Source organism: Canis lupus, chromosome 10 (assembly GCF_011100685.1).
Source record: "Canis lupus familiaris isolate Mischka breed German Shepherd chromosome 10, alternate assembly UU_Cfam_GSD_1.0, whole genome shotgun sequence".
Lineage (NCBI taxonomy): Eukaryota > Metazoa > Chordata > Mammalia > Carnivora > Canidae > Canis > Canis lupus.
The window spans coordinates 43,968,552-43,991,468 of NC_049231.1; the positions used below are offsets into that span (position 1 = coordinate 43,968,552).

Genomic DNA, 22,917 nt, shown 5'->3' on the forward strand with positions numbered 1-22,917 from the left:
GAATTGAGAAGCTGTTAAAGAGTTTTGCAAATAACAAATGTGTTCCATTTTACTCGTCTTGTGTCTACTGGAATCTATACATCTTTGCCATATTCGTAACATTAACAAGGATGATTCTAATCATTGAATGTAGTTGTTATCAATAAGTATAAGAATTGTGTATTATATGTCCAGCCCAGGTATCTCCTTCTATTTCTAGGTTTTTTAACACTTTCACAGTTTCTTTTTTTCATTTTTAAAACTCAAGGTATAATTTTCAAATAGCAAAATTTACTCTTTTTAGTATCCTGCAAGTCTTTAAAAACACATATACTCCTGAGACCACCACACTCAAGATATAGAAGCATTCCATCACCACCCAAAACTCCCCCTTGGTACCTTGTAGTAAGTGCCTCCTGCACCCCCAGTCATTGACGATTACTGATCTGTTCTCCAGAGTATACATGAATAGAACAAATTTGAATTTGGTTGAAATGTATTCAGTATTTATTGATCTATTCATAGCTTTTTTCTTTAATCTGCTAATGTAGAAAATTATATTAATAGGTTCTCTGATTTTTTAATCACTTGTATATTCCTGTGATTAGTTTCATTGAGTATGGTGTTCTGTTCATTTGATACACTTTTGGATTCAATATGCCAATACTTAATTTCATAATTTTGTTCCTGTGTTCACCATCAGGAATGACATCAAGAATATAATAGCCTTCTATAATGAATTCTTTAGCTTTCTACTTTTTTCTGTATTCTGGTTTATATAGTTTATAAATATGCCTATTGCCCCCTTCTTAGAAGCATGGAGTAACTCAACCATAAAAGGTACTGTCCATAGTTTTCTTTTAAGAGTCAATCTTTAATTGTATTTTCATTTTCTTCTATGCCTATTAGCTTTTTGAAATTTTCTACCTCTTCTTGAATTAACTAAACTTTCTTTGTTCTTTTTTTTCCCCTTTCAGATTTTCAAATGTATACATAATCTGTTTTTATAGTAATTGCCTTTAAATTTTTAATACATTAGCCTATTTAAACTTATTTTTATCAATACCTACAATTAACTCATAACCATATTCTATGCCCAGCTATAAAGCAATTAGGTTTAGTTTGGTCTCTCTCACCACTGTCTCTCAGTTTGAGATTACAATATTTCAAATTGTCATTATTATAACTATTTTTTAGCATTGCACCATAACAATTATTTGTGAGTTTCTTGATTGGTCATTGTTTCTTGTGCATCAAATCTGCTTTTTAAGATGTGCTTATTGTTTGCACTAGAGTGTATTTTTAAGCAGGTTTTTAGTCCAGACTTGAATTAAAGTTGCCCACCATCCCTTTTTGCACTTACTTTTAATCCTTCCACTTCTCCTGTTTGTTCAGTCTTTTGGTGATTTCATCTGGTCTGTTGCTTTAAATAACTCTCTATGCCAAGCTTATGACGTCTAAGTTTGTGTCTCCAGCCCCTTCTCCATCCCCCAAACTCCATACTTGTATTTCTACTTACTTATTCAATACCTCCACTTGGATACCTAACTAACGTCTTAAGCTTAGCATAGCAAAAACTGAATTTTTCACCCCCCTCCACAAACCTTATCTCAGTTTTTCTCAGTAAGTGATTTCTCCATTTTTGCAGCTGTTTCAAGCCAAAAACCTTGGAATCATCTGTATTTGTTTTCTAAGATACCTTTAACAAAATACACAACTAGTGGGCAGCTTAAAATAAATGAATTTATTCTCTCTTAGTCCTGGAGGCTGAAGTCTGAAATCAGGGTGTCAGCAGTGCCATGTTCCTTCTGACGGCTCTAGGGAAGAATCCTTCTTGCCTCTTCCTAGCTTCTAATGACTGTCAGGTCTAATCATGTTCCTTGGCTTGTAGCTGCATCACTTTCACTTTTGCCTCTACATTTACATGGCTGTCTTCCCTCTGTGTGTCTCTGTGTCTCTATAAAGACAACAGTCTTTAGATTTAGGGCCCACCCTAATCTAGTGTGATCTTGACCTCATCTGAGTAGTCATGAGTTTTGGAAGATGCTATTCAACTCAGTACACCATCTTTGATTCCTCTTTCTCTCATACCATTCATCCATCTCATCATTAAATCATGTCTGCCCCACTTTTAAAATATATCCCGAATCTAAATGCTAACCCCACCATCATAGCTACCTCCTTGGTCTACACTATCACCTCTTGCATTAATTATTGCGGTAGCTCCCTAACTAGTCTTCCTGTTTCTACACTTGCTCTATCTACCACTCTATTCCAGGCCATCATCACATCTAGTTTGGACTACAGTTCCCCAGCATTCACCCTAATACACAATCTATTCTCCACACAGTAGCCTCAACAATATTTTTTTGAATTTGTTTTTTAATCCATTCAGCCACTCTGTGTCTTTTGATTGGAGAATTTAGTCCATTTACATTTGAAGCAACTATTGATAAGTATGTGTTTATTGTTATCTTGTTAGTTGATTTCTAGTTGTTTCTGTAGTTCCTTCTGTTCCTATCCTTCTCTTGCTCTCTTCCTTTGTGATTTGATGACTTTCTTTAGTGATATGCTTATATTCCTTTATCTTTTCTAAGTATTAACTATAGCTTTTTGCTTTGTGGTTACCATGAGGCTTACATGTAACAATTTATATCATAACAGTCTATTTTAAATTGGTAACAACTTTGATCCCATTCTAAGGCTGAACATTTTTACTCTCCTGCCACGTTTTGATTTTGGTGTCACATTTTACATCTTTTTATCTTGTGTATCCTCTAACTAATTATTGTAGTCATGGTTATTTTTACCACTTTTTTCTTTTAGCCATCATGTTACCTCTATAATAATTAATCCACTACCTTTACTAAAGATTTACTTTTCCAATGATATTTACTCTTTCACATGCTTTCTTGTTACTAATTAGGCCACTTCTTTTCAGCTTCATGAGGTACCTTCATCATTATGTGATGAAATCCTTTAGCTTTTGCCTGTGTCAAAAACTCTTGATCTCTCCTTCAATTCTTAATGAATTTTCTTGGCTAGATTTTTCTTTCAGCACTTTGCATATATCCTACCACTCGCTTCTGACCTGTAAAGTTTGTTCTGAAACTCTTATAGGGGTTCCCTTACACTTAAAAAGCTGTTTTTCTCTGGCTGCTTTTAATATTCTCTTGTTTTCTTAAACTTTTGATGTTTTAATCATAATGTGTCTTGGTATGGGTCTCTTTGGATTCATATTCTTTGGAATTCTTTGGGATTCCTGGATTTGGATTCCGATTTCCTTCCTCAAGGTAGAGAAATTTTCAGTCATTATTTCTTCTGATAAGATTTCTGTCCCTTTCTCTTTGTCTTTTCCTCCTGGGAGCCCTATATACTGCAGATGTTAGTCTGTTGTCCTGTATGGTCCTGAAGTTGTCTTCACTTACTTCATTCTTTTTTTTTTTTTTTCCTGCTCTGATTGGTGAGTTCCACTACCTTGTCTTTGAGTAGACTGATCCTTTCTTCTGCTTCGTTTATTCTGTTGTTGAACCCCTGTGGTGTATGTTTCACCTCAGTCATTGCATTCTTCACCTCTGTGACTTCTGTTTGGTACTTTCTTATATTTTACATCTCTTTGTGGAAGTTCTTACTGTGTTCCTCCATTCTTCTCACCCTTTCAGTAAGCATTTTTATGACCATTACTTCGAACTCTTTATTAGATAAATTACTTACCTCTGTTTCATTAAGGATTTTTTTTCTGAAGTTTTGCCTTCATTTGGAACATATTCCTCTGTATCTTCATTTTGCTTGATTCTCTGTGTTGGTTTCTATATAGTAGATATATAGTAAATTAATTAGCTGAATACCTCTCACAGTCTTGAAGGAGTGGCCTCATGTTGGAAATGAACCCTTTTATTCAGCCTTTCCTCACGTCTTGGTCATTTCTCAAACCTATGTATTTGTCCAAGCAATCTGCTATGTTTCTAACAGCCCCTAATAGTTCAGAATGTGCCAAGACATGTCAGTGTCCCAAAGGGAAGAATCTCAGCATGTAGATTCAAGCTGGAAACCAGACCTGCAGACAGCAGCTTTTAAAAGTATGCAAATATATATAGTCCTGAGGGACCACAGGCATAAGCACTGCTGACCACCAGAGCCAGGGAATCTGGAAGTGTTCCCTGCATAGCAATTGCAAAAAAATTGGGTTCCAGAGGAGTGGATAAGCTCCTTTCTGGGAGATACCAGCAAGCTAGAGCTAGGCAGAGGGAGAATGAAAAGATAGTGTCTACAGCATATCTTCCCTGAGAGCAGCTCCATTGGCCACTAAAGTATGTGCCAGTCCCAAAGACTACCTCTCAGTCTAAAGCTCTAGGACAAGCAAAGTGGCCTCCTTCACAGATTGGGGGAAAAAATATGGCTCAGTCTACTGTCTGTGCAGTCCCCTGGACATGATAGCCTGCCAAGAAGGCTATGAAGATAGCCTTCCCTGTAATTGCCACAGTCCTGTGGCACCCAGGAACAGAAGGCCCTTCAGGCCATCAGAACCAGGTGATCAAGAGGCATCCCCTGGACATCTGTTGCAAACACCAGGCACCAGGTACACATAATGCTCCCCTCCAAGAGATGTGGCATTCTGGAACCCAGCTGGGATGAATGCAAAGATAGCACTTACCCTCCAAGATTGCTGGAAAGAAATATAGTCAGCTCCTAGATGCATGTTTAAGTAGTAGCCTGCCCCTTAGGCCATAGCTATGATGATTAGTTACTAGGCCTAGGCCTCCCTCACAGAAAGACTGGGCTTCTAGGTCTATTGCTTCTTGTTGTGACCCAGGGATAGTAGTGGCTTAAGAACTCTTCTCTGTTGTTTATAGTTCTGTGGGACCCAAAAGTATAAGCCCCACTGGCCACCCCAACCAGGCAATGTAGAGGTATCTCCCGATAGCACACATCCCAAGGCCCATTTGGTTGTGACTTTACCAAAAGGACTGTACAAATTTGTTTTGTTGAATGTATATGGTTAAGTTGAAGTAATAACTTATCTTTACTTATCTTAACAGTAAAATTGAGACCTCATGTCATTAGTATAAAAAATATATTTTTCAAGGCAGAAATTAAGTTACAAGAATCTTATCTTCCATCCAAAAAGATACATTATCAAATATCAGATAGGGCACAGAATTTCAAATTTAAATTTTAAAATGCATGTTATTTAGGATTTTTATAGGATTTGTGTGGAGTTATGTCACTCCTAGATCTTTTTGCCTTGCCCAAGAAAGAAAGGATAAGTCATTTTACAAAGTGTAAGAACATTGCATGATTTTAATAATGTTTTTCCTTCAAAAAGCTTGGAAGTACTATTAATTTATCTTGTACAGAAGAAATAAGACTGGATTAGTGTACTATGTCTGCTATAACAAATTACCAAAAACTTAGTGACTTAAGACAACATAAATTTATTGTCTTACAATTCTGGAAGTCAGAAGTCTGAGCTAAAATCAAGGTGTTAGTGGGCTGCATTCCTCCTAAATGCTCTAGGGAAGAATTTGTTTTCTTGTTGCTCTCAGCTTCTACAAGCTACCCTTGTTACTTAGCTCATGGCTCTCATCATTCTGACCTCAGACTTCCTTGTCACATCTCCTCTGAGACTCCTTCCTCCTCATCTCTGTACTAAGGGTCTTTGTGATTATAGTGGGCCTACCTGATAATCCAGGATAATCTCCCATCTCAGAATTATTTAATCACATCTGCAAATCCCTTTTGCCCTGAGCAGCAGCATATTCATGGGGTCCAGTAATTAGGAAACAGACATCTTTGGGGGAGCCCTTACTCTGCCTACTACAAAGACTATTGCTAATTTTCACACACAGCGCATCTCTTTTAACCTGTATCTCAACTAATTAGTATTCTGACAATTGGAGGTGTGCAGTTCATTAATTGATTAATGTTTGAGATTATCACTATTGCTAGTGTAGAGGAGTTAGAATTATTTATGGAATATGAGGGGGGAAAATCTCCAAAATGACTCATAAATAACAAAATTAAGCCCTCATTAAGATTGAAGGAGCAATTTGACCTCACAAGGAAAAGTCTTTTTAACTGAGCATTCTGATTTACCACTAAATTAATTAGCTGAATATGTCCGAGAATTTCCCCAATTTGTCTCACTGTTAAAGGACATTATGTATAGTAAAATTCACTGATAATGAACTTGGATATTTTTTTTCTGTTCCCTAAAATCTTAATTGGGAGTCACAATTCCCTAGATAAAAACTATCAGACATGTCCACCTCATTCTTTAAATCTCAAAAGTAATTGAATTTGCTTTAAAAAAAACAAAAAAACAAAACAACAACAACAAAAAAAAACCTGTATGCCATTATCAGGCATTTCAACCAAGAAAAAAAAAAATTGAATTTGATTTTCCCTTTCTCTTCGTTTCTGGAACAGTCTCATAAATTTTGAAATGCAAATAAAGGACTCCGAGTGCTTGAACCTTTTCCATCCTCAGAAGGCATATGTGCAAACCTAATGACATTTCACAAACATTTTGTGTGGCAATGGATGCTGGCTCTGGTGGGATCAAACCTGGTCTGGAACTATACTTACTGATCAGTGTTTAAAGCATTATACAGAAGAATTCTAGCATCATTTTAGAAATGATAATCCTATTATTGCCTTTTTGTCCACTAGAAGGAGAAGGAAGGCAGCAAGTGTGAAGGAAAGTGCTTTACAGTTGGGAAGTTCATTTTGTATCTCGTTCTTGGGGTTCCTAACATGTTTTAAGTTGCACCACAAAATTTTTGGACTAAAACTCCATGATTAGCACTATCTGGAAACAAACATTTAAATTAATTATAAATTACCTTATTTCAATTCTTTTAAGCTTTATAGAAAAGAATGAGGAGAAATAATAGGTGTGAAGGGAGACTGCAAATCATGTGTGTCTTGTTCCTGTAGTAACTAGCTTTGTACATGGGTCTGAAAATATGAGATATATTTCCATTTCTTGCCTATCATAATTCTAACACTGGATTGATAGAAACACAAGGAGAGATCTGAGTGGAGCAGTCCTCAGATGATTCCAAAGAGCCATTTTTAAGTAATACCCTCATAGTATAAGGACCCTCCTTAAGCTATATGGCTTAAGAAAAACTGTATTTTACTGATCTAAAGTAGTTTTGTGGGGTTTTTTTTACATCTTATGTTCCCTAAAAATCAGGATTTGTTTTATAATTGATGGCATCTTAAAATTAATTGGCAGTAGTTTTCTTTCATAATAGTACGGCAGGGAGTGTAGCTTCAGACAGTTTTGCTGGCAAGGTACATATGACGAAATACAGTCTTTATTACAGTGCTTCAATGAAGAGCTTTCTAGATACCAGCACACTTCAGCAAAATGATTTGTACAAACTCTGCTTCCCAACTAAACACTACATTTAAAGAAGGTTTAAGATTCCTGTGTACCAAAAAATAGGTGTTGGGAATTCAGGACTTGGAGGTGGAGAAGCATAAATTCTCATCTATAGATATTCTTGTAAATAACCGGAAGTGGCTCTTGCCTTTGTGCACATGTCAAAATGATGCTCACTTGATGAATGACACTGGCAAACCAAAAGCAGTCAATTAACCTTAGCAGTGTCCTGTTACAGGATGACAGGCAACTTTTTAAAAATGTATATACTTTACTTTTACTACTTTTCTGAATTTTTTTTAATGAATAGATATTACTGTTGCTTGTTTCTTTAAATAATAAATGCTCCTCAATAAGATAGAGCTACCTTTGGGTCAAGGCAGGAATAATAGTAGCATCTTTTTATCCTATCCTATCAAATTGTATACTTGAAATATGTGCAGCTTATATCATTGAATTTGTACCTTAATAAAGCTGGGCTTGTCCTTCTTTTAAAGAATCATAGTTGAAAAGGTAATGTCTGTAGTGGCAGTGTGACACAGTGCAGTGAAAACATAAAGCAGATGAGCCCTTTCTGGATCAGGAAGATTTCAAAGAGCAGGTAACCCTTGAGCTTTTCTGTTCTGAGCCTTGAAGAAAGAATGAAGTTTGCCAAGCAGAAAACAGAAAATGACAGGGCATGCATCCCAAGGCCAAGGAAAGGTTGCAAAGGCTTGAAGTACTCTTGCAGAGCGGCCATGACATCCCTTTCAGCCCTAGGTTATGATATTTTGTATACATATCATCTACACTGCTAACTTGCCAGGCCCCGGGGCCCTGTAGGCAGGGAGTTTGTTCCCTCACTCTGTAACTCTTAAAATGTCTGACAGAACTTTGCAGCCCTCATAGAGTGCTCCCAGAGGGGGCTAAAATAAGAATACGCAGATGAGGTTAGCAACTCCCCAAGAATCTACTTACAGAAAACTTAGCAAGGGCCTTTGAGAGAAAGAAGAGAAGAGAGAGAGAGAAGACCTTTGAGACAAGCTATAGGTGGTAAGAGTGTCTGGGTAGGATGACAGGAAATACAAAATGGGAAGAACTTAAGTGCCTGGGCCCTTGGAGGGAGGGGGCTTTGTTTCCCTCTGCTCTGAATCCAGCCTGGCTCCTCTCAGTGAAGGATAAAGGATCTACACACTCTCTGGTGGCCCCAGGGTTTTGCAGCTGCCTGGACAGGGCAGGACTCTTTCAAGAAGCAGCAGCCACTGGCCCTATTGTTGGCCAGCAGAGACCTAGTCAGGATAAAGACAACGCCCTATGGATGTAGTCTTGAGAGGAGCCTCATAAGGTAACTCACACCCTCCACCGGCCCACTGGCTATGTGCTGGCCAGACATCAGTGACAATGATGATGGGATAACATTCGTACCCCCAGAATGGCATGGTCTAGAAACTGGGGTTAGAGTCCTTATTTTCAAGCTAATATTTGTTGGTTCAGTGCACCATCCAGAAGACATTGGTTACAAACATGACATTACATATTAAGACAAAGTATTTTGCCCCTCCAAAAGTCTCCTCCTTTCTGGAAGGGCAGATTTTTATGGTAATTTTTTTTTAACCAATTACTTGAGCCATTTTCTGCCTCTCTTCACTGCCCACACAAAATAGAAATCATCATCATCATTAATTATGCAAATGTTTTGGTAAAATTCAAAGTCTGCAATCTCTGAAATACATGATCTTGCAGTATGTAATTATAATTCAGGTTATATGTGACCTTACTTTTTGTTCTCTGCTCAAGAGTCACAGTCCATAGTCATTGTCTGAGCTTGAGGATGCCTGGTATGCATAAAGTAATAAAATGAGCTATTTTCCAAGAGTTTCAACCAGCAGACTCACAGAAATACCTACTTTTTCTTCTAAGAATGAACTTAGTGCAGGGTGCCTGGGGTAGCTCAGTGGTTTAAGTATCCAACTCTTAATTCCAGCTCAGATCTTGATATCAAGGTCATGAGTTCAAGGCCTGTGTTGGTCTTCATGCTGATTGTGGAGCCTACTTTAAAAAAAATTAAAAAGAAAGAACTTAATGCTAAAAACTATCTCAATTACTATTCTTGCCTATTTGATCGTGACTGAGTGTTTATCTCTCTAGTACAGGACACCTACAAAATGTCAAAATCTGTAGGCAGAGAAGTCAACTACACGGATTCAAAGTACTTTTCATGTATCAAAGCTAACACTAATTTATGTTCAAATATAAACTCTAAATTAATTAGAAAAGATGGAAAACATACCAATCCATTTGGAGGACTTAACTGTGGTTATCTTCTTTTTTTAATAACAACTATCCAAATTATTTATTTATGAGGATTATACTTTAGCCCATCATTTCAGGAACAATATTTCATCTTAATACACTGTTTCCAAAACCTGACTCTCAGGTTGAGAGTTGAGCTTGTTCTTTTTCTTCATATGAATAGCTCATCATTACCAGCATTAGCATGAAAAGCATCTGTATGTGACTCAGTCTGCTTAATAGAGCAGGAATCCCTTTCCTTCCCTATTTTCCCAACCAGCCCCTACCCAGCAGTCTGGCTGGTTTTATCATGTTTCAGTGGAATTCCTTTTGAAAACATCACATGGATTTGAATATGCTACAAGTCATAAAGGACATCTCCTGTCCCATGACAAATATATTCATGGAGCAAAACTCTAGTAAAATACATTAAACTATATAATAGAATTTAATTACATTTCACTAGATTTTTGTCCCATGCACTAAAATTACAAAGGAGTTTCACTGGATTTTATTTGCTGCTACCTATTCTTTTACATTCCTACCATCTCCATCAATTCATTCTTTTGTAACTCTCCCTTATATTTCATGCTAAAAGAGAATTTCGCAAGTAAGAAGGATGTGAATTCCCAAAACAAAATTTAACATTTCACTTTAGTGCAAATAAAATCATGATCAATTGCTATTTACCTAAACAGTAACTAAATTCAAAATACTATGTAGTACTGGCTTTCCACCATTGCAGGTTAAGTGGAAATCTGTAGTAATCTTTCCATCTACCAATGTGAGACTGACAACAGTTGTTCAGGAGAGTTTTCCATGGTAGGATGGTTGCCAGCATCATCTATAGAAAGGTGATGAGAGTAAAGATAGACCCAAAGGGAAATAGGTTAGATTAAAAGTCAGTCATACAATAAAACCTCAATATATGAACTAACATCATAAACCTCATGGAGAAAACATAGAATTAAATGTATGATTTGGATTTGGCAGTAGATTCTCAGATATACCAAAAGCATGAGCCATAGAAGAAAAATAAGTTGGACTTCATTAAAATTTAAAAAATGTTGTGGATCAATGGATATTATCAACAAAGTGAAAAGACAGCTAACAGAATGGGAGGAAATATTTACAAATCATGTCTGATAAGAGTCTAAGATCCAGAATATGTGAAGAACTCTTTCAACAACAAAAAGGCCAACAACCTACTTTAAAATGGGCCAAGTTCTTTTTTTTTTTTTTAAGATTTATTTATTTATGATAGACATAGAGAGAGGGGGGAGGGCAGAGACACAGGAGGAGGGAGAAGCAGGATCCATGCCGGGAGCCTGACGTGGGACTCGATCCTGGGACTCCAGGATCGCGCCCTGGTCCAAAGGCAGGTGCTAAACCGTTGAGCCACCCAGGGATCCCCTGGGCCAAGTTCTTAAATAGATATTTCCCCAAAGAACATATACAAGTGCCCAACAAAAGCATACTCATCATCATTAGCTGTTAGGGAAATACAAATCGAAACCATATACACACTAAGATGGCTATCATAAAATTTCTCAAAATTAAAAGAAAATAACAAGTGTTGGTAAGGATGTGGAGAAATTGAACCTGCATACGTGGCTGGTAAAAATGCAAAGTGATGCAGTCACTATGAAAAATAGTTTGACAGGGACGCCTGGGTAGCTCAGCGGTTGAGCGTCTGCCTTGGGCTCAGAGCGTGATCCCAGAGTTCCAGGATCAAGTCCCACATCAGGCTGTCTGCATGGAGCATTCTTCTCCCTCTGCCTATGTCTCTGCCTCTCTCTGTGTGTCTCTCATGAATAAATAAATAAAATGTTTAAAAAAAATAGTTTGACAGTTCCTCAAAAAGTTCCATATAGAATTACCTTATGACTCCACTTGTGGGTCCATTTGTGGGTATATACCCAAAAAGTTTTGAAAATAGAGATTGAAACAAATGCATATATGTGTGGGTTCATAATAGCACTATTCACAATAGCCAAAAGGTAGAAAACAGCTGAAATATCCATTAATGGATATTCCATTATGTTGTATATACACACAATGGAATATTATTTGGCCTTAAAGAGGACTGAAATACTGATACATGCTATGACATGGGTGAACCTTTGAAACATTATGCTAAGTGAAAGAAGCCAGACACAAAATGTCACATGTATTATGATTCTACTCCCTAAATATCCAGAATAAATAAATTCATAAAACAGGATGCAGAGTGGTGATTATCAGGGATTGAGAGGAGTGAGTAATGAGGAGACACTGCCTAAAGGGTAAGAAGTTTTATTTTGGAATGTTGGAAATATCTGCAACCAGATAGAGATAGTGGTTATACGTTAGGAGTGTACTAAGTGCCATTGAGTTGTTCACTTAAAACATTTTTTAAGATTTATTTATTCATTTTTATTTTAGAAAGAGAGAGAGTACAGGGGTGGGGAAGGACAGAGGCAGAGGGAGAAAGAATGCCAAGCTGAACATGGAGCCTGATGCAGGACTCGATCTCACAATCCTGAGATCACGACCTGAACTGAAACCAAGAGTTGGACACCCTAACCGACTGAGTCACCCAAGCACCCCTGAATTGTTCACTTTAAAGTGGTTAATTTTATGTTACGTGAATTTCACCTCAATAAATAAAAAGTCTACAGTACAAAAGTGAAGTGATTGTGAGCTACATTTCAGAACTGCTTAGTAAGCACATTTCTCATTACAGTATCTGGTAGAGACCACAATTAGTGAATAGGATCTGAATGACTGATAGTATGTCTCATATTCAACTTAGATTTTGAAAGTCAAAATAAGAAAATTAATTGATATTTCTTGTTCTTTTAGGACTCTCAGCTTGTTTCCTCCGGACACAATAATCCAAGTAAGAAAGACTTCTCTCTATAGCTTTGTATGTGGAGGGTGGGAGATAGAGGGGGTTAGGAGGGGACAATGCATACAATAGACTGTAGGTTGAGAAGAATTTCACTAAGAAACAAAATCAGGTGGTGAAAAAGAGGGCAATTTGTTCAAGTACTGCCCAAATGGATAAGATTCATGGTAATCCAGAGTTCTCCTCTAGCTTTATTCAAAGGGAGGGAGAACCAAAATATAAAATGGTGAATTTCAAAGCAATCCTAGGAGGAAGGAACATTATACTTTATTACAATTGGTCTCTGGTATACATGGACAGGAAAAAATCTTTAAAGGCAACCAGTGAGTTATTTAATTTGAAAGAAAATGAGTGGGCCAAGAGAACCAATTAGAAGACTTCAAGATAAATGACCTTAGAATCCACGAAGAAACCATGCTCTCTTCCAGAGATAGGCTACAGTGTCTGGGAAGGAATTTTCTTATTGAATCCAGTAACTAATGAAACACGTGGGCTTCATTGTCAAAGATAGAATGTTATCATTCCATGAAGTAGTGTTTTAATTCTCTTCTTTGGCACTAGTGATTGCTGTTAATATCTTCTTGAGCATTAAAAATGCATATGCTACCCCATTCATGTCATGAAAGCACACTCACAAAGACTGGGCATTGTTAGTCTCATGCCCAGCCAGTCAGCTGAGAGCACCCCTTGCCAATTACAAAGCCACGTTTGAACATGAAAATCACTCTGAGCTAGTAAATGTGTCTTTGGGAACTGAGGCTCACCCACTGAGCATCTGTGAGGCAGAAGGCTTGAGGAGAAAAGACATTCAGACAAATGTGTTAAAAAGCCCCAGACTTTTAATGCACAGCTAGAGAAAAGTCAGGGTAGGGGGATGGTAACATCATGATGCATAGGCAATATCACTTAATTATTCCACCCTCTTTGGAGATTTGCTGTGAGCATTGGCACAGTGAAGAAGTGAAAGACCAAGGGACTTGAAATCTAAAGAAAATGATAAATTCAATGGTAAGAAAAGGACTTAAAAGAAATGCCTGATTAAATCCATGAGGTGTGCAGTATTAGCATCATATGCTTTATGATCATACTAAAGAACATACTAAAAAACTAGAACATACTGAAGAGTTGCCATTCCTTTCCTATTTCTTTCCATTTGAATTTAAACAGTTCAGGGTAAAGGGAGAATATAATCAATGTACATCCATTGTACTTGCTTGAGCTTTGAGTTTTTGACATAAAGAACAAAGGAGTCTCTTCTATGTTCCAGTGCCTTGACATGTAATTTCACTTAATCCTAACCATAGGCAATTAAGGTAGGCAGTACCATCCCCATTTTACACATGATAAAAATGAGATTTTTGAGCTTAATAACTAACCGAAGGTCACATGGTAAAACAAAAAATGAATCTACCCCTAAGACAACAGATTATATCCCACTACCTTGACCCCTAGAAGCTTGCTTCTGTCATTTCACGTGAGTTTGAATTCTTGTCCAAAAACTGTATACTGTGATTTTTGTACATATCTAGTGTATTTTTATGGTGCGTCACACTTATACTGCAATTTAGATTATATAAAGCAGACCCCATCTTCTATGGAACAGGAGGTAGCAACTGCCTTCTGTGGCATACTTCCTAGCATTTTATTGTCTATGGAAACTTGTGATTGGCTTCCTCTTTTCTAGGGATAGAGAGGTTTTTGTTTTGTTTTGTTTTTTTTCAAATAAAATTTCCCCCAAAGCTGAGCACATCTATAAAAAGGTAATATTGCTATTTAAAAATCTGAGCTTTTTCTATAGATTATAGCACATTTGAAACTTTAGGAGAGCTGATGCCACCAGCATTTCCAGTGCTATTTCTTGTATTTGGTTTCGAATAATTACAGTTTGGAATGTGTTTGAAAGTCTGATTCCAATAAATATGTAGAAAATAGAAAAAACTGAAATGCAGAGACACCAAACACAAAATGTGTATGTGTGGATTGATGGACTAACTGTCACTTTTGGTCAGTGCTTTTTTTTCTTTTTGAAATCATAAAAAGTCTGTCATGTAGATAATAAGGGAAAAGAGTGTGTGAATTAAACAGAAATTCTTTACAATCCAAGTCTTTTTTTTTTAAAGATTTATTTATTTGAAAGAGATATAGCATGAACGGGTAGGGGGAGTGGCAGAAGGAGAGAGAGAAGCAGGATCCTCACTGAGCAGGGAGCCCTACAACATGGAGCTTGAAACCAGGACCCTGGTATCATGACCTGAGCTGGAGGCAGATGCTTAACCAACTGAGCAACCCAGGTGCCCTACAATCCAAGTCTTTAAAAGATGGATGCTTTAGTCAATTTGTTGAATTGCTGGTTAATTTAATATCACAAAATAGAAACTTACTAAACATTGTGAAACTTAAATATTAAAATAGAGGGCGTATGTCTATGTTTTTTGAAAGCTATGAGAGTGTCCTGTTCAAGAGGAAGACTAAGCATAAGCACTTCTTCCCGTTTCTTCAGGATCCCCATTTAAATAACCAAAAGCTATATTAATGGAAATAAATCTATAATAGCACTGAGAATAAGAAAGGATGTCAACAGCAAATCAGAAATTCAGTTGAGTTTCTGGAAAACAGAAGCAGAAAGGACCATACTGTTTGATAATCCTGGCAGGAAAGATCATGGCCCAGAAAAAGAAAAAAAGGAAAAGAATGAAACAAATAGGAATAAGTTCTAGTAATGGTGGGAACTATCCTAGGGTGCTCCAGAGAGACTTCATATTTCCACTCAATCCCAAGAAAGAGTATATAGGAATGGATTGTGTACAATGATAGGTACACCTGGACCATTTTTCCCTGATTACCTCCACCTCCATCCTAAGTGGTTCTTATAGAGAGCATTCTGTCTTGTTTTTGTCCCCAAACAAACAAATAAAAAGGTAATATTTACTAAGAAAATGAACAGCTTACTAGAAGTCCCAGCTAGGAGGCTAATAACTAAGAGAGAAGCAGAGCAAATTCTGAGATAATACCAGACCTTAAAAATAGACATATATGGGTGGTAGAATAAGAGTCACATTTTCTCAAGAAGAAAATAAAAATGCTACACACTCAGAGTAAAATAGTTCCTACTTGTGTTGGGGTCAGGGCTCCCAGCTTACCTTGAGGCCTCTCTTCTGAACCCTCAGTGAAGCCTTCCAGTCACCGTACCCTGTGCACTTACAGAGAGTGTTAAATCAGCCCTTCCTTACAAGGCAGAGGTGTGTTAGGAAAAGAGATCAATATTACTGATACAGGAAATTCACACCAATTACCTTCATTAATCAACCCAATATCATTCAAAAATGTGAATGCATAACAGAGCACCAAAGAGAAGGAATGGCCCTGAGGGAATCAATCCATTAATTCAAAGAACAGAAGAAAATATTTCAAGTGTCATCAGTCTTCAGAGAAATTTGAAATTGTTTGTATTAAATATAAAGAGAACAGATTGGCATGAAAAAGAAGTAGTAGCAGAATAAATGAGCACTTGAGAATTTAAAATATGGTCAATAAAATTTAAAAATTTAATAGAAATGATGAGCAATAGCTGAAGTCTGGAATCTAAAATATAAGGTTGAAAACATTTTTTTCTGGGTATAAAGCAAAAGACAGATGGAAAATATGACAGGAAGGTAAGATACTTGGAAAATCAATCAGCATGGAAAGGTCAAAATCCAGCTAATAGGAATACCAGAAAAATAAAATAAATGGAAAAGAATAAAAATAGAATTCTAAGGGAAATGAGCAACTCACTCTCAAAACCACTCATATACTAAATTTAAAAAAAAAAATTAGGGGTGCCTGGCTGGCTCAGTCAGTGGAGCTTATGGCTAGCTTATGGCTCTTGATCTTGGGGTCATGAGTTCAGGCCCCACATTGGGTATAAGATTGTTTAAGTAAATAAACTTAAAGAGAAAACCAGTCACATGCAAGAAAAGGAGAGATCATCAACAAGAGCAATGAAAAACAGCAGAATTGGTTAGATTTGCAAGGACTCCAGAGATTGTAATTACCAAGCCCATCGCCTTGTGGGCTTTTGGCTAAAATCAAGTGGAATTACCAAGCAAATATAAAATAAGACTGCTTATCTTAATTCCCTGAAATAAAAGAAAGGATTGAAAATGTGGTAAAGAACAAGAAGCCTTGAAGAAGTACTAATCAGAACCTCTAGAAATGAAAAAATAATAGTAGGAAATAAGATTTCTTTGGTCAGGTTTAACAGCAGATGACTGGACATTACTGAAGAAAAAAATAATGAATTGGGAAATTGGACTTAAGAGTATAGCGTGGAAAGGGACACCTGGGTGGCTCAGTGGTTGAATATCTGCCTTTGGTTCAGGTCACGACCCGGGGGTCCTGAGATTGAGTCCCATATCAGTCCCCCTATGGGGAGCCTGCTTCTCATTCTGCCTATGTCTCTGCCTCTCTTTTTGTCTCTCATGAATAAATAAATAAAATCTTTAAAAAATATATGTGGGATAAAGTGAGAAGGTCTAACAGTTGCAGAAGGAAATAGGGAACAGAGAAAAAATTAAAGGAGAAAGTGGCTGAGAATTTTCCAGGATTGAAAGACACTACCCCACAGACTGAAGGAACTCAATGAATACTAAGCAGATAAATAAAAAAGAGGTCCCCCACACTAGACACATTATAGTTAAACTGCAAGTCACAAAGATAAAAGTTCTTAAAATAACCTTTAATACCTTCAGAGAAGCAACAATTAGAATTCCAGTTGAATTCTCAACAGCAGCAGTGGGATCCAGCAGATGGCAAATTTATAACTTCACTTTTGTATATGTGGAAATTGACAGGCTGATTCTCAAAATTATTTGATAGAACAAAGGGCCAAGAGTAGCTCAGACACTCCTGGAGAAGAAAAAGGTTGGAACCTTGCCTTTCCAGTACTTAAAATAAATACATATTTGTAGCTAAGTAATGAAGATAGTAATAGAGAAATTGAGCAATGAAACAGAAGACCCAGGAACAGACCCACAGATGTATGAAAACTAGATTTATTACAGAGCTGATAATGTAGACCAATGGAAAAAGAATGGGCTTCTTAATAAATAGTACCAGAATAATTGGTTATCAATAGAGAGAAAAATGAAATTAATTCCTACCCTACAGCATATTCAAAAACTATTCTTCATATTTTTATTTTTTTAGGATTTATTTATTTATTTGAGAGAGAGAGAAGAGGGGCAGAAGGAGAGGGAGAGGGGGAGAATCTCAAGCAGGCTCCCGACTGAGCATGGAGCCTGACACAGGGCTCAATCTCATGACCCTGAGATCATGACCTGAGCCAAAATCAAGAGTTAGATGCTCCACTGACTGAGCCACCCAGGTGACCCTCTTCCTTGTATTTTTAAGAGACCTAAATGTTGATACAAAAATTATGTACTTTCAAAAGATAATATAGAACATCTTTTTGGTGTATTTTTTTTATGGTGTATTTCTTAAAACAAAAAGTAAGGGAAAATATTGATCAATTCATGTACATTAATTTGAGAACTGATAGTCATCCAAAGATTCCAGAAAAAAAAGTAGAAAGACTCATTCATACTGGAAACAGTTATTCCCTGGAGTATGTGTACATGTATAAAAAAGAACAGAAGACTTGTATCAAGAACACAAAATGCTTCTATGACTTAAAAAAAAAAAAGAAATAATACTAAAATTTTTTTTTAAGAATTGACAAGGAGTGACACAAAGGCCAAGCATAAAATATCCACTTCACTGGTACTCAGAAATGCAAACACCATAATGAAATTGTGCTCTATGTTATTAAGTTGGAAAAAATGTTTAAAGTTTAACCAAAAGCTAATTTGGAAATCAGTTTAGGATTCTCTAGCAACATTGAGAATATGTAAGCCCCATGTCCCAGAACTCCTCCAAGATATACACAAGGAAGGATGTTCATGAATGTTTGTAATGACATCATTCATAATGGGAAAAAAAAAAAAACCATGAATGTCCATCAAGAATCAAATGAATAAGAAAATCATGGTGGATTTTTATAAGGAGATGCTGCATGACAATGAGGAAGACTGAACCAATGCTATAGCACATCATGATGGCTGAATCTAAAACCCCTAACACTGAGTGACAGAAGTAAGTCTCAGAAGAATGCATTTAGGGGTGTGCGGATGGCTCATTCGGTTAAGGGTCTGCCTTTGGCGCAGGTCGTGAGCTCAGGGTTCTGGGATCGAGTCCTGAGCTGGTCTCCCTGCTCAGCCAGGAGTCTGCTTCTCCCTCTCCCTCTGCCCCTTCCTCCTGCTAGTGTACTGTCTCTCACTTTCTCTCAAATAAATAAATAGATTTTTCAAAAAAGAAGAATCCATACAATGTGATTCCATTTATTTTATTTTTTTTTACATCAAATTTGTAATATTTTGTATTTGGAGTTAGTATAAAACATTTACTAAAAACTCACAACTTACTAGATAGTAGACATACAGAACTAACAGAGCAATGAGAAACAAAATTTATTGGGACCTTAAAGGATTTATAGGAATTCAAAGTTACACAACAAAGACTGGGTGTCACCAAAGATAGTACTCAATGGATGCTGCAGGACCATCTCACAGGAGTTGTTTGCCTTAGTGAATTCACCAGAATCCAGGCCATGGCCTTCAATTTAAGACGTCTACAACCTGATCTTGGTTATATTCCAGAATTCATCCAAATTCAGGAGATGAAATTATGCTGATTATATCATAAGACTGGTGCAGGACATCAGAAAAAGCAGGGCAGCAGTGTCCATAATCTTCATTGTCCTCGCTGGGTGAACCATTTTATGAATATACCAAGGAAATGGAGTCATTCTCCAATCCCTCTGAGACTGGTTTGCGATGTGAGAAGTATATTCTACTACTTCTCCGGAGGAGGAGGGTGCGACTTCAGCCCGGGTGATGCAGGAGAAGGTGCGGAGGGGAGAGGGTTACTACCTCCGTTGGGAGTTCCTTCCGGATAATCCCACCGTGGTGCTAGGAGGCAGTGCTTTTTTGGAGGCCTGGTTTCCCGCGTGTTTCCAGGAGGGAGCGTGGATCTCCCGGAGGCACAAGGTTGGTCCCTCATAAGGATTATAGGACTGGGTGTCAGCTCTCTCCAGTGGGCCCGGCGAGGCCGAGACCTCTGATTCCATTTATATAAATTTTAAAATCAGGGAAAACTAAAGAATATTTTATCTACTAACAAATAAATGGGTAGTAGAAACCATCAAGAAAAGAAAGGGAATGATTAACACCAAATTCCATTTCTTGATAGCCATGGGGATGGCAGAAAGAGGATGTAAGCCCAGGAGGCTTCTGGGTTACTTCATGGCAATACCCATTTCCTGGCCTGGAAGGTGTTTCCACAGTTAACTCATTTTAACTTTTTAAAACTGTGTATGTACACTTTCATATATGAATACATTTTATATGCCTTAAATGCATGCTCTCTTTAACTTTTTTTTTAAGATTTTATTTATTTGAGAGAGCATGCAAGAGAGAGCAGGGGGAGGGGCAGAGGGAGAAGGAGAAGCAGACTCCCTGCTGAGCAGGAGCCTGATGCTGGTGGTAGCCACACAGGCATCCCTCTGTTTAACATTTTTTAAGGAAAAGCATAGTCTCTCATTGAGACAGGTTAACATGTGGTGTGATGAAGTATAAGAATGGGAATAGGGATCCCTGGGTGGCGCAGCAGTTTAGCGCCTGCCTTTGGCCCAGGGCGTGATCCTGGAGACCCGGGATCGAATCCCACGTCGGGCTCCCGGTGCATGGAGCCTGCTTCTCCCTCTGCCTGTGTCTCTGCCTCTCTCTCTCTCTCTCTGTGTGACTATCATAAATAAATAAAAATTAAAAAAAAAAAAAAGAATGGGAATACAGTTGACCTAAATGCCAGTAACACTTGCCTTCATCCAGCATTAGTGGCATTCTCTTCTGTACACATCCAGTCTTACTATTTTGTTCTTTAGTGACTAGTATTTAATCGTTACAATACTGTAAATCCTATTATTGGTTTGTAATTTTTCTAATGGGCCTACAGGCAATTCCAAAATTTAAATTATTAATTGGATTAATATTAATGAGGGTGACTCATTAATAATTACTGAACAGAATATAAATATTTTAAATCTTGGCTATGTAGAAGGAAAGGTATAGCCAGGCAGAGTTGTGTGCAGTGGAGGAAGGGAAAAATAGATGAGTGAATTTCCTCATACCACATACTTATAAAGGAAAAGATACTGTCAGCAGTTGATTAATTAAGAAATAGAAGGTTAAATTTAAAGTTATAAATACCCGCTAGAGGCACTAAAAGTAATAATAGAACTAGTAAGAATTGTAATCAGAGGTGGTAGTATCTTTAGTACCTTCTCTCTCGCCTTTCATATCAGCAATCATTACATTATACATCTAGAAACGATATCACTTAGCATAGTGGTTAAAGGGCTAACAGAACTAAAATGCAAGCCAAGTCATTACCGTGAACATGGATTACTATTGTTATAAAGGAAAGTCATAGTATACATAGGTGGGTTTTGATTCCTTTTCCACCAGTCCTTAGTTCACCTCGTAGCTCTGCTGATGGAGAATGGCAACTCCAACAGCGCAGTCATGTTACGTGTTTAAAGAGCATGAATTAGGTATTGTTTATCTTTATGCTTACCAGAGTGCCCAGTGTATAAGTCCTCAGTGCATTTATTGGATTAAAAGTGTCACTACTGTAATTTTTTTAAGTGGCATGTTGGGGCCATCAAGCTGTTTTATACCTCAAACCGTATATTCATCTCAGTGGTGAGTGCCTCTTTCTCCTCTTCTCTCACGGTAGCAGGGAATCTGTATTCATGACAGGTCATGAGACAGAAGACGTGTACTGAGCATGTAGTATATGTTAGGTACTATGGAAGGCTCAAGTAGATGAATACGGAGCATCAAATTGATAGTACACATGTAATATATATACTATATATTAATAATATACATATTATTAAATATCTAGTCTTTTTTCAGAAGTGAGGCTGTTTATACATATTATACATTATATAAATAATATATATATATATATATATATATACACACACACAACCTGTACATTTACGTGTGTGTGTAGATACATATATCCTATGGCTCATTTTTTTTCCCTCTCTTCCTCTTTGTAACTATATTTCCACATGCAAAATGACTGCACTGCTCCTGAGCCATTCTTTTATGTCCCATTTCTTAATGGTCAGTGCAGGTTTCCTCAAAGGGATCAGTATGGTATCTATCATGAAAACAGCTGAAATAACCAGGGTGACCCCAAACAGTCTTCTTTGGTGGCTGCAGGGAAACCTCTCCTGAGCACCCAACTGACAATTTTTTTGTAGAGAATTTTCTAGTCTACATTTATTGTTTTCCCTTGGATCCTGATAAAGAGACCATGATTCTTAGTGGCTTGTGCACTTGAACATTTAAGTTTTTTATATGAATCTTAATTTTTTTTAAGATTTTGTTTATTTATTCATAGAGACACAGAGAGAGAGAGGCAGAGACACAGGCAGAGGGAGAAGCAGGCTCCCTACAGGAAGCCTGACGTGGGACTCGATCCCAGGTCTCCAGGATCACACCCCAGGCTGCAGGCGGCGCCAAACCGCTGTGCCACCGGGGCTGCCCCACTTGAGCATTTCAAGTTAACTTCAGAAATTGCATCACCTAAAATTTCAAGATGTTGGGGGAAATTTTTGCATTTTATTTTTTCTGAACAATGAACACAGCTTAATCCCTCTCTCCATTCTGAGCTTACTTTTACCCTGGAAAGTTAATTCATTACCAGCATTGAATCTGCTGAGGACACTCCCTCTCGGACCATCCATAAATGCCCTGTTTGGCCTCATTGTATCCTTCCTATTCTGTTTTCCCTGTTGCCACAACATAACTGCTGCTTAAAGCAGAGGTAATCAGCTGCAGCTTTGTCCCTGCACTGATCCAGCCCACAATTCCTGCAGCCCCCAGTTCCCATGTGCAGTAAGGCCTGGGCCCTCTCAACCTGCAGGTTGCTTGGCAGCATTGTTGGTCAAGGTAAAACATACTTATTCAGACATGCAAACAATTGTCTCTGTTTATATTATTGATTTCCTGGTTTTTTGACAGAATTTGTTTAGAAATGTTTACTATTGCTTGCTGCTACTAAACCTGCTGTTCTACATTCTTGATTATGATTGTATGTGGGATTATTACAGGTGGCTCTAGCATTGGGAAAATAACCAATTTTTCCAAATTAAAGGAAAAAAGTATATCAATATGTTTGGGAAATTAAACCTCCATTTAGTTTTGTCTTTTGTAATGCAGGTGTTGCAGCTCTTATTTTGGGATTCTGGCACAAATAGTGGTTACTTAGCAGA

General features: G+C 37.4%; 2 protein-coding genes across 5 annotated transcripts in view; one reads left to right on the top strand and one right to left on the bottom strand.

Annotated features, from left to right (window-relative positions):
* The window catches only part of AFF3 (AF4/FMR2 family member 3), a 522,431-nt gene that overhangs the window by 328,717 nt on the left and 170,797 nt on the right, over nucleotides 1-22,917 (top strand). For all 4 annotated transcript variants that reach the window (XM_038551011.1, XM_038551013.1, XM_038551012.1 and 1 more), the window contains one exon: nucleotides 12,488-12,524. In XM_038551011.1, coding sequence (XP_038406939.1) covers nucleotides 12,488-12,524 — 37 coding nt within the window. The remainder of the gene's footprint in view (nucleotides 1-12,487; nucleotides 12,525-22,917) is intronic.
* LOC111097709 (negative regulator of P-body association-like) lies at nucleotides 19,025-19,682 on the bottom strand. The gene has a single exon (XM_038551015.1). It carries the CDS (start codon nucleotides 19,629-19,631, stop codon nucleotides 19,425-19,427), a length of 207 nt encoding a protein of 68 aa, XP_038406943.1. The 5' UTR covers nucleotides 19,632-19,682; the 3' UTR covers nucleotides 19,025-19,424.